Source organism: Alosa alosa, chromosome 7, assembly GCF_017589495.1.
Source record: "Alosa alosa isolate M-15738 ecotype Scorff River chromosome 7, AALO_Geno_1.1, whole genome shotgun sequence".
NCBI classification, from domain to species: domain Eukaryota; kingdom Metazoa; phylum Chordata; class Actinopteri; order Clupeiformes; family Clupeidae; genus Alosa; species Alosa alosa.
The window spans coordinates 1893107-1905063 of NC_063195.1; the positions used below are offsets into that span (position 1 = coordinate 1893107).

The 11957-nt window shown below is 46.2% G+C and overlaps 2 protein-coding genes across 2 annotated transcripts in view; both read left to right on the top strand.

Annotated features, from left to right (window-relative positions):
• Positions 1–1114, top strand: part of LOC125297661 (glutamate receptor ionotropic, NMDA 2A-like) — a 6594-nt gene extending 5480 nt beyond the window's left edge. The window contains exon 4 of the mRNA XM_048248099.1: positions 1085–1114. Within this exon, the coding sequence (XP_048104056.1) occupies positions 1085–1114 (30 nt within the window). The remainder of the gene's footprint in view (positions 1–1084) is intronic.
• A 7610-nt stretch (positions 1115–8724) lies between these two features.
• Positions 8725–11957, top strand: part of LOC125297662 (NACHT, LRR and PYD domains-containing protein 3-like) — a 14132-nt gene continuing 10899 nt past the window's right edge. Inside the window, exon 1 of the mRNA XM_048248101.1 lies at positions 8725–8738. Within this exon, the coding sequence (XP_048104058.1) occupies positions 8725–8738 (14 nt within the window). The remainder of the gene's footprint in view (positions 8739–11957) is intronic.

An 11957-nucleotide genomic window follows, 5' to 3' on the forward strand; every position in this document is an offset into this window, starting at 1 on the left:
CTAGATGATGAGTGAGAGTGGCTAGATGCTAACTGAGTGAGAGTGGCTAGATGCTGACTGAGAGAGATTGGCTAGATGCTAACTGAGATAGATTGGCTAGATGCTAACTGAGAGAGAGTGGCTAGATGCTGACTGAGAGATGCTAACTGAGTGAGAGTGGCTAGATGCTAACTAAGTGAGAGTGGCTAGATGCTGACTGAAAGAGAGTGGCTAGATGCTGACTGAGTGAGAGTGGCTAGATGCTAACTGAGAGAGAGTGGCTAGATGCTGAGAGAGAGTGGCTAGATGCTAACTGAGTCAGAGTGGCTAGATGCTGAGTGAGAGTGGCTAGATGCTAACTGAGAGAGAATGGCTAGATGCTAACTGAGAGAGAGTTGCTAGATGCTAAGTGAGAGTGGCTAGATGCTGAGTTATAGTGGATAGATGCTAACTGAGAGAGAGTGGCTAGATGCTGAGTGAGAGTGGCTAGATGCTAACTGAGTGAGAGTGGCTAGATGCTAACTGAGTGAGAGTGGCTAGTTGCTGAGTTATAGTGGCTAGATGCTGTCTGAGTTATAGTGGCTGGATGCTAACTGAGGCAGAGTGAATCTGGCTGTTGCTAAGAGCTAAGTTTAGCAGAGGTGTGTGTGTGTGTGTGTGTATGTGTGTGTGGAGGTCAGTTCTGCAGTTGTGACTCAGATGAGGGGGTGTTTGAGAGAGTGAGAGTTTCTGGAACATCCTGATATCACAAGAACACAGTGAGCATACACAGATACACACACACATACACACTCAGATTCACACACACGCACACAAACGTGCACACACATGTGAGGAGCATTGGCTGTTATGTCTTCTTGTAGCAGTGGCATTACTCTCTCTGTACTACTACATGTGAGGTACAGCTGACTCAGAAACAGAGCTGTGCTGAGAGCTGTGTTGATTCTGGAACAGAGTTGTACTGATTCTAGAACAGAGCTGTGCTGATTCTGGAACACAGCTGTGCTGATTCTGGAATAGAGCTGTGCTGATTCTAGAACAGAGCTGTGCTGATTGTGGAACAGAGTGTTGATTCTGGAACACAGCTGTGCTGATTCTGGAACAGAGTGTTGATTCTGGAACAGAGCTGTGCTGATTCTAGAACAGAGCAGTGTTGATTCTAGAACAGAGGAGTGCACAGAGCTGTGCTGATTCTAGAACAGAGCTGTGTTGATTTTGGAACAGAGTTGTACTGATTCTGGAACAGAGCTGAGCTTCTAAGATGAAAAAATGTAGTTGCTATTGTTTTCGCCTGGTGTTACCTAACACTTTTGTAAGATCATTTTAACTTAGTTCAATAAGACTTTGACTTATTTTAAGATATCGCATCAAGGTAAACACACTGGCAGCAAATTAGTCAAACTCTTAATAAATTAAATTAAATCAAATGATTTCACAAGGAAGTTCTAAGTAAATGTCTTTATACTAAAAACAATGCCAACTAGGGCGGCGTATTGGCATGAATGGTGAGATAATACGATGATACAGGAGTTATGATTCAATATTTCGATACTGAGCTTAAAGGAACGTTCCAGAGCAAAAACAACCTAAGGTCAATTTCCAGAAACGTTCAGAGTATAATTACATTAATTGCTGGAGTTCTGAGCAAGAACCTCATGTGCAAGAACCTCATGTGCAATAATAATTGTCGTACAGCGAAAGCAAAACTCATGTCAAAAACAAACTATTTGTATATGTATTTTATGAAGGGTGTGTTTTTAGGATATCCGAATGTGTGTGTGTGTGAAAACCCCTACCTTAGCTGTCTTCCTGTCGTGGCCACTGTGATGGAAGGCTTCACAAGTCGATTAACGAATGCTACGCAAACAAAAGAGTGTGTGTGAATGTGTGTGTGAGTGTGTGTGTGTGTGAGTGTGTGTGTGTGTGTGTGTGAGTCGGCTACTCGTGTGTGTGAGAGTGTGTGTGTGTAAGTCGGCTAGGGCTGGGAAGGTACCCGCATTACCGCAATACCGCGGTCATGTGACCCCTACCACGGATCTGAGCTCGTCACCGTCATCACCGCAAAAAAAAAAATAAAAAAAATTCTGTGAAACATTTGGGGGATTCGACTTCGACGTTTTCAACCATGACATATGCACAATTCCGGTTTGAAAACGTAGCAGAATCTCAGAGTTATGCAGTCAGCTTAAGACGTCTGCAGGTGGCTAGCCTAGGCTACATGAAGTTGAATCCCACTATAATTGGCCTGCACATGTGTACACGTACTGTAGGCCTATGTAATGTCATGATGTGTAATGTGATGAACCATCTTATGACATTGATACTCAGAGAACCACAGTTACGTTAAGTAGACTAACCCTCCGTTTTCACAACAAAACTTTAAAACGTATCATTAAAAAAATGAAGCAAATCCGACCTTTCGCGTTTGTGTCGTGGAGCGCGATGTTTCAACATTCCATTTGTTTACTATGCGAGAGTAGGGGAGAACTGGCACAATCGTAACACTTTTCTATTTTCTCCGTTCAAACTCGATTTACATAAAGCTGTTAAACGTGAAAGCTGTGAAATGTGGCCAGAAAGGAGTCATACATGTTTAGTTCATGAAAGAATTACAAAATATGTTCTAGTGTAGTGGCAAAATGTCGTTCTTGGGGTTCTTTAAATTAAAGCACTTTGTGTGGGCAGCCTAAGGATTTCTGACTCGTCTCCATATCCAATGCTTCACCGTTATTGTTGGCAGACTGATGTAGTAATGTCCATCCATAAGGCGGGCAGAACTGGACACAGACTCCATGAATTTGTGGTCCTCTTGAGACATTTCAGATCTTTCATCACAGTGGCGTTCAGGAAAATCATGGTTATACTGTTGTATAAGCAGATGCTCCACACTGTCAATGGCTATTCTGCTCACAGAGGCATGTGACTGTGCATGATCGTCAGCTGCGGTGTCTGTTTCTCTAAGCGGCCCGATCTATCCAAGTGCAGTTTTCACAGCATATGGTCCGTTGTCCTTACTTGGGATCACTTTCCATGGCTCCAAGATGGTGTACTCTTTGGTTCCGATGAGAAGCTCCACTCCAGCATTAATCTGAGGCAGCCTGACCTCACTGAGGTATGGCCACTTGTCAATCTCTCTCTGAAGTGGAATGTTCTCTTGAGACACAGGAATGCTCTTCTGTGTGTACACCTTTGACAATGCGATGAAGTTGTTGTCTTCAAGGCTGCTGATCTCCAAGTCTGTGAGAACGTAGCTTTCCACCTTGCCCTTGGAGTTGATGGTACTCAACATGAGATCAGTGCGTCTGCCTTGCACATTCAGCTGCCTTGCCAAAGCTTCTGTACAAAATGACGCAGAGCTGCCAGGGTCCATGAATGCGTAGACCTCGACAGTCTTGTCACTCTTGCTGGCTTTCACTCGCACAGGAACGATGGCAAGCACACCTGTCTCCAGCCCCAGTACAGGCACTAGTCTCCTGCTCTTTTGACGTCTCTGGTGGTGCACTGGCAGCACCCCCCTGTCTCCAGCCCCAGTGCAGGCACTAGTCTCCTGCTCTTTTGACGTCTCTGGTGGTGCACTGGCAGCACCCCCCTGTCTCCAGCCCCAGTGCAGGCACTAGTCTCCTGCTCTTTTGACGTCTCTGGTGGTGCACTGGCAGCACCCCCCTGTCTCCAGCCCCAGTACATGCACTAGTCTCCTGCTCTTTTGACGTCTCTGGTGGTGCACTGGCAGCACCCCCCTGTCTCCAGCCCCAGTACAGGCACTAGTCTCCTGCTCTTTTGACGTCTCTGGTGGTGCACTGGCAGCACACACCTGTCTCCAGCCCCAGTACATGCACTAGTCTCCTGCTCTTTTGACGTCTCTGGTGGTGCACTGGCAGCACCCCCCTGTCTCCAGCCCCAGTACATGCACTAGTCTCCTGCTCTTTTGACGTCTCTGGTGGTGCACTGGCAGCACCCCCCTGTCTCCAGCCCCAGTACATGCACTAGTCTCCTGCTCTTTTGACGTCTCTGGTGGTGCACTGGCAGCACACACCTGTCTCCAGCCCCAGTACATGCACTAGTCTCCTGCTCTTTTGACGCCTCTGGTGGTGCACTGGCAGCACCCCCCTGTCTCCAGCCCCAGTACATGCACTAGTCTCCTGCTCTTTTGGCGTCTCTGGTGGTGCACTGGCAGCACCCCCTGTCTCCAGCCCCAGTACAGGCACTAGTCTCCTGCTCTTTGACGTCTCTGGTGGTGCACTGGCAGCACCCCCCTGTCTCCAGCCCCAGTACATGCACTAGTCTCCTGCTCTTTTGACGTCTCTGGTGGTGCACTGGCAGCACACACCTGTCTCCAGCCCCAGTACATGCACTAGTCTCCTGCTCTTTTGACGTCTCTGGTGGTGCACTGGCAGCACCCCCCTGTCTCCAGCCCCAGTACATGCACTAGTCTCCTGCTCTTTTGACGTCTCTGGTGGTGCACTGGCAGCACCCCCCTGTCTCCAGCCCCAGTACAGGCACTAGTCTCCTGCTCTTTTGACGTCTCTGGTGGTGCACTGGCAGCACCCCCCTGTCTCCAGCCCCAGTACATGCACTAGTCTCCTGCTCTTTTGACGTCTCTGGTGGTGCACTGGCAGCACCCCCCTGTCTCCAGCCCCAGTACAGGCACTAGTCTCCTGCTCTTTTGACGTCTCTGGTGGTGCACTGGCAGCACTGACTTTGTTGACCTCAGTTCCAACCGGTTTCTCCTTTGTGATCTCCTTAGAGAAATGCAGCAGCCTGGACGCATCACATCGCATGTGATCTCCTTAGAGAAATGCAGCAGCCTGGACGCATCACATCGCATGTGATCTCCTTAGAGAAATGCAGCAGCCTGGACGCATCACATCGCATGTGATCTCCTTAGAGAAATGCAGCAGCCTGGACGCATCACATCGCATGTGATCTTAGAGAAATGCAGCAGCCTGGACGCATCACATCGCATGTCATCTCCTTAGAGAAATGCAGCAGGCCTGGACGCATCACATCGCATGTCATCTCCTTAGAGAAATGCAGCAGGCGTGGACGCATCACATCGCATGTGATCTCCTTAGAGAAATGCAGCAGGCCTGGACGCATCACATCGCATGTGATCTCCTTAGAGAAATGCAGCAGGCCTGACGATCACATCGCATGTGATCTCCTTAGAGAAATGCAGCAGGCCTGGACGCATCACATCGCATGTGATCTCCTTAGAGAAATGCAGCAGCCTGGACGCATCACATCGCATGTGATCTCCTTAGAGAAATGCAGCAGCCTGGACGCATCACATCGCATGTGATCTCCTTAGAGAAATGCAGCAGCCTGGACGCATCACATCGCATGTGATCTCCTTAGAGAAATGCAGCAGGCTTGGATGCTTCACATCGCATGTGATCTCCTTAGAGAAATGCAGCAGCCTGGACGCATCACATCGCATGTGATCTCCTTAGAGAAATGCAGCAGGCCTGGACGCATCACATCGCATGTGATCTCCTTAGAGAAATGCAGCAGGCCTGGACGCATCACATCGCATGTGATCTCCTTAGAGAAATGCAGCAGCCTGGACGCATCACATCGCATGTCATCTCCTTAGAGAAATGCAGCAGGCTTGGATGCTTCAGAGCACAAACATCGCATGTCATCTCCTTAGAGAAATGCAGCAGGCTTGGATGCTTCAGAGCACAAACATCGCATGTCATCTTCTTCTTACATTCCTTGCTCAGATGACCCTCACTAGGCAACTGAAACAAAGTCCATTCTTCTTCAAGAGGTCTACTCTATGTCACTATGAACCTTTTCTTTAATCTTGCGACACTCTTGCAATGTGTGATTCTTTTCACAAAACAGGCAGGGCTTTGTAAAGGCACTGCTTAGTGACACATCTGACTTGGCATTTGTGTTGCTTGACTCACTTCCACTTTACTTGGTCAACTTTAGTAGCAAAACTACTTCCTTGCTTTCCTTCTTTCTTTAGTTTGTTTCCTGGGGTTTCTTTGTGACTTTTTCTGTGGCTGTGGCGTCAATATCGCCAAAGAGTGGGTCAGACACAATCTTTGCTTGACGTTCCACGAAGCTTACCAGCTCTGTGAATCTTGCTCTTTTGTTATTCTTCTCCTGGATGTCATATGCAAGAACTCTCCATCTTTCTCGTACTTTGAACGGTAACTTTGAAATGATGGCCCTCCATGGTAGTGGGATTATCCATCTCTTCCATATAATCCAGATCTTCCATGGCATTACGACAGCTCACCAGGAAAACAGAGAATGAACTCAATGCTTTACTGTCCTCAGCCTTGATCTGAGGCCACTTGGACACCTTCTCAATTAGCGCTGTAGCCACCTTCAGCTCTTTTCCGTACTTTTCTTGAAGCAGCTTCAAAGCCTTAGCATAGCCGCGTTTTTCAGGCATATGCTGACAGCTCCTCACTAGGTCGCGAGGTTCACCTCTGGTGTACTGATCCAAGAAATATAGCTTGTCAGCATCGCTGTCTGCTCTGGAGTCAATGGCATGAAGGAAGGCTCTCATAAACGACCTGTACTCCAGCGGGTCTCCCTGGAACACTGACACGTCTCTTTGAGGTAAGCGGAACAGCTGTTGATTCTTAGCAAGCATCTCTGTGATGTCTGTCTGTTTTTGCATCATGCGATACATCTCACTGGTAGCAGTGTCTTGGTGTGAAGTACCCTCTGGGTTGCATAGGCGGTTGCAGCATAGCTCTGGGTGACGGCAGCGTAACACTAGGCAATTGCAGGGTAGTTAAGAAATGTGGTTTCCATCTTCAGTATCCAAATCAATAAGCTGCGTTGGTATTGCGTTGGCCCCACTCACTTGAGACAGCCGCCCTTCAGATTCTTCATAGACTTTTATGCTTGTGCCATGAAAGCTGCTCTGTTGGCTTCTTATTTAACTCGTAATTGACTTGCTGGAATTGACACTCTTGATCTCCTTGAAATTCTAGAAACACTGTCCATTGGTGTTATCTCTTGATCAGCAACTTGTGCTTCAATCCAATTCTTTGTTTTACTCATAAACTGTAAGCACTGTTGTGACTTTGGCTGAAACCACATCTGTTGGTCATCTCCTTTTCCTCTTCATTCATAAGATACAGCAACACTGCCTGATTGCATTCTAGTGTGTGTGTGTGTGTGTGTGTGTGTGTGCGTGTGCCACTGCCTGATTGCATTCAGTAAACTCTTCATACAACTTGTTGTAAACTTTCATTCTTTTTTAACATCTTCAAGAGCTGGTGCATTTTCATCTTGCAAGAGCTTCTATTTCGCTTGATTTTGCTGTCATTTGTGCTAATTCTACCTCTTTCCCCCCACCTCTCCCTCCTCTCCCCCTCTCCTCTCCCTCCTCTCCCTCCCTCTCTCCCTCTCCCTCCCTCCCTCTTCCTCCCCTCTTCCCTCCCTCCTCCCTCTTCCTCTCCTCTTCCTCTTTTGTCAATCGGTGTAATTTTCTTCCATTCCTTTACAATCCGCGTCTTCTGTCGGCCGTCATGACGACGCCACCTGGAACGCCTTGGCTTTCGTCCGCCATTATCCACTTAGGTTTTCACTCAGTTAATCCACTAAACAGCCTTGTTTCAGTTGAGCCCAACTGTCTTCGGGTTTTGGCTTAGCACAAAGTGACTGCAAAGCTTGTTCAAAACGAACTTCTCCACCTTCAAACGGTAGGTAGAAAGTAACTGCACAAAACACCTTCATTTAGCATTTCACAGCTAGCAAATGCAGCCTCAGTTAGCTCAATACACTTCAATTCATGGCCTTCCTTTGTTAGCTCCAATTCTGTTTAGTCATCCAAGTTAGCTCCTTTAAACTCGGTTTGCAAACGTTTCTGTAGCTAGATATCTTCTTATTTGTCTCCCCATCAAGCTTAGACAGCTTTTTTGACTTATTGTAGTGGCAAAATGTCGCTCATGGGGTTAATTAAATGAAAGCACTTGGTGTGGGTAGCCTAAGGATTTCTGACTCGTCTCCATATCCAATGCTTCACCGTTATTAATTTTACTTTCAGTTGAGTTTCTTTTTGTTTTCTTTCATTCTTGTAATCTTGGTAACACAAAAGTATCTTGGTGCAAAACAAAAAGGTAAAATAAAAACATAAATATCCTTGGTTAGACTATATTCATCTTTTAAGGCACGGGACACAAGGACACACAGAAGTGCGGTCAAAAAAGCTATGTGCCTTCATTGCTAAAAATGACGCCAACTCATCAGCACGTCTCTCCTACTACATCACACATATTCCTTAGAATTCGGTTAACCAATCAAAATGCAGCATTAATCACACAGTTCTAAATAAGCATAAATTATAACTAATCTAAAACAATACTAAATATTAATCTGGCATATCTAAATATTCATTATTCATTCAAAATATTCCTCAAAATTACTTTCAATAATTTGGCTCTAACATCTAGTTTGTTAAGAATTTAACTTAACAGCGACATGTAAAATTGAGGCTAGCCTCGGACCTACCCCTTTATTACAACCTGGCCTTGGCCATTAAAACTTGTCGCGGTAGCTACGTTGTAACATTAGCATAAGCGTCATGACTGTAACAGTTAGATCATGATAGCCTTGTTGATGAAGCTGCTTATTTCTTTCATGTCTGAAGCATTTGGTCAGTGGTCTTTGAAGTTGCTGCAGCTGCCCTGAAGTTTAATTGGTTGTGATGGCTGATGGCGGCACAAAATTCATAATCCATAATCCATTTTTTTTTTTACATTTTTTGGGGGATACATGGAAACCGGGCGGTAATTTCTTGCTTACCCGACCCGCGGTAAGAAAAACATCCATACCGTCCAGCCCAGAAAACGGGCTCGTGTGTGTGTGTGTGTGTGTGTGAACGAGCTCCACTACCTCGCTTTGTGTGTGTGTGGAATGAGTCGGCCATTTCGTGTGTGTGTGTGGAGCCCTGCGTGTGTGAGTGTGTGTGTGTGTGTGTGTATGTGTGAGTGTGTGTGTGTGAGTCGGCTACTCGTGTGTGAGTGTGTGTGTCTGAGTGTGTGTGTATGTCGGCTACTATCCTACTGTGTTCATTGACTGTGGTTTGCATTGTTTATGTTTATGCACCTTTAAAATGAATCAGAAGTTTCTACAAACCCAACAACAGAGCTCAGGTCTAAATGTGTATTCTTGTTCACATGTGTATGTGCGTGTGTGTGTGTACATACATGTGTGTGTGTGTGTGTGTGTGTGTGTGTGTGTGTGTGTGTGTGTGTAAAAGGTGTGTGTGCGCGTGTGTGCCACGCCGCCCAGCAGATGTCTCCTCTGAGGTATGAAGCTATGTTCCATATCTCCAATCCCTCTTTATGAAATATGAATCAGCTGAGACAGTTTTTGGCATGTTTCTCTCATTCACAAGGGATCTCTCTCTCACACACGCACATACATGCACACACACACACACACACACACACACACACACACACAGACATACACACACACACACACACACACACACACACACACAGACATACACACACACACACACACACACAGACACACAGACACACACTCTCTGTGGGCCACCTTCAAAGTTCCTATTCAGCAAGAGACAGAGGAGAGGGAGAGAGAGAGAGAGAGGGAGGGAGGGAGAGAGAGAGGGAGGGAGGGAGAGAGAGAGAAGGAGGGAGATAGAAGAGAAAGAGGGAGGGAGGGAGAGAGAGAAAAGAGACAGAGGGAAAGAGAGAGAGAGGGGGGGAGTGAGAGAGGGAGAGAGAGAGAAAAGAGAGAGAGGGAGAGAGAGAGAGAGGGGGAGTGAGAGAGGGAGAGAGAGAGAAAAGAGAGAGAGGGAGAGAGAGATGGAGAGCAAGAGGTAAATAGAGAAGAGGAGGAACACACACACACACACACACACACACAGGGGAATGAAAGGGAGGGCTAGGAGGGAGGAACAGCAGAGGGGATAAGAGAGAGATGGAGGGAGAGAGAGATGGAGGGAGGAAAAGAGAGATGGGGGAGGGGAGAAAGAGGGATGGAGAGGGAGAGAGGGATGAAGGGAGAGATGGAGGGAGGGATAGATGGAGGAAAAGAGAGATGGATATAGAGAGGGAGGGAGAGAGGGAGGGAGAGAGAGGGAGGGGAGAAAGAGGGATGGAGAGAGATAGAGGGAGGGAGAGAGGGATGAAGGGAGAGAGGGAGGGAGAGAGGAGGAGGGAGAGAGAGGAGGGAGAGGGAGGGAGAGAGAGAGGGAGGGAGAGAGAGAGAGGGAGGAGAGAGAGAGGGAGGGAGGAGAGAGGGAGGGGAGAAAGAGGGATGGAGAGAGATAGAGGGAGGGATAGATGGAGGAAGAGAGATGGATATAGAGAGGGAGGGAGAGAGGGAGGGAGGGGAGAAAGAGGGATGGAGAGAGATAGAGGGATAGAGAGGGAGGGAGGAAGAGAGAAGGAGGGAAAGAGAGAGAGGGAGAGAGAGAGAACAGAGATGACTAACACAGACAGAAGAAAGGAGATGACTGAAGAATAGGGAAACAGAATATATGGAATGGAATAAACAGTGAAAATAAGATGAAGGATGAAGGAATGGAAGATGGAGGGGAGGATTAGTGGAATGGAATGGATGGAATGGAATTGAATGGATTTCAGTGGGATAGAATGGAACTAATGGGATAGAATGGAATTTTATTGGGATAGAATGGAACCAGAGCCATAAAAGGTAGAGTTGCTTAATAACCCATTGACGATAATGTTCCATTTTTTTTTCAATAATGGCGGCTCACATGGAAGCCTCAAATAGTTCCCGGAAGTTAAAGGAAGCCTGGCGCATTGCCTAAAAATCGGTATTGTACACCTGGTCAGAAGTCTATGGCGAGTTGTTTATATGCTATTTTAAGAGCGCATTGTCAACAGTCATATTAGCAGGTGCACGCACCATCCTTCTATCATTCATGAGTTATTCACCATCATTTGCAAATTAGTAATGACGGTTAAAAGTGATTAGGGGAGAGGCGAGAGACACGTGCGGAGCACAGCTGAAGACACACCGTCACTTCCAGATAGCAAGCAACTCCTCTGCAGGATAAATGTTGTTTTATTCGGTCATTTGAGCAATATTAGGGCAAGTGTTGCTTTTTCCAGCCCATGTTTTCGATGGTAACCCATTGTCAGTCAATAGTGAAAGTAACTGCATATAACTGTCTTTTCGTTGACTGACACCACAAAGTGAAGTTAGTTCAATTCCGCCAATGAGTTCAAATAATAGAGTGCAAATGCGACGCTGTATGCTAGGTTTTAGTAAAGCATGGTTTAGTGAAGAGGTTCCCAACTGTGAGGCATTTCCCCCTGGGGTTTTAAATAATTTGAGGGGAGGCGCGGAAGGTTGATACTTGTATACTAAATCTGTGGGATAGTGGAAAGTATTATTGATCCCTATCCTGAGTGAGAATGTATTGTGCCAAACTCATAACGCACTTAGCAACAGTGTGGCCACGAAGTTAGCTGCAAGTTACCAGTGAACGGCAACTTGCAGCTTGGAGCTCGAGCTCCAAGCGGATTTGTACATGCAGCCTTACAACACTGTTTACAGCTCCTCCAGTCACGGTAAAAAAAAAAAAATTGTACATAGCTAATTTAGATAAACTTACGGTGTGGGTGCTTGCGCTCCTTAGGAATCCGCCGCCTTGCTTTGTATAGAAATGAATATTAAGGGACAGATACACGCAACAAAGCCAAACGTTGAAGATATGATGAAAACTCATTGCATTGCATAGCATAGTAGCCTCTTTAAACATGATGAAAACTCATTGCATTGCATAGCATAGTAGCCTTTAAATATGATGAAAAACCTCATTGCATTGCATAGCATAGTACTTTAAATATGATGAAAACTCATTGCATTGTATAGCATAGTAGCCTTTAAATATGATGAAAACTCATTGCATTGCATAGCAGTAGCCTTTAAATATGATGAAAAACTCATGGAAGCAGCATAGTAGCCTTTAAATAAAATACAGCATAGTAGCCTTTTAAATG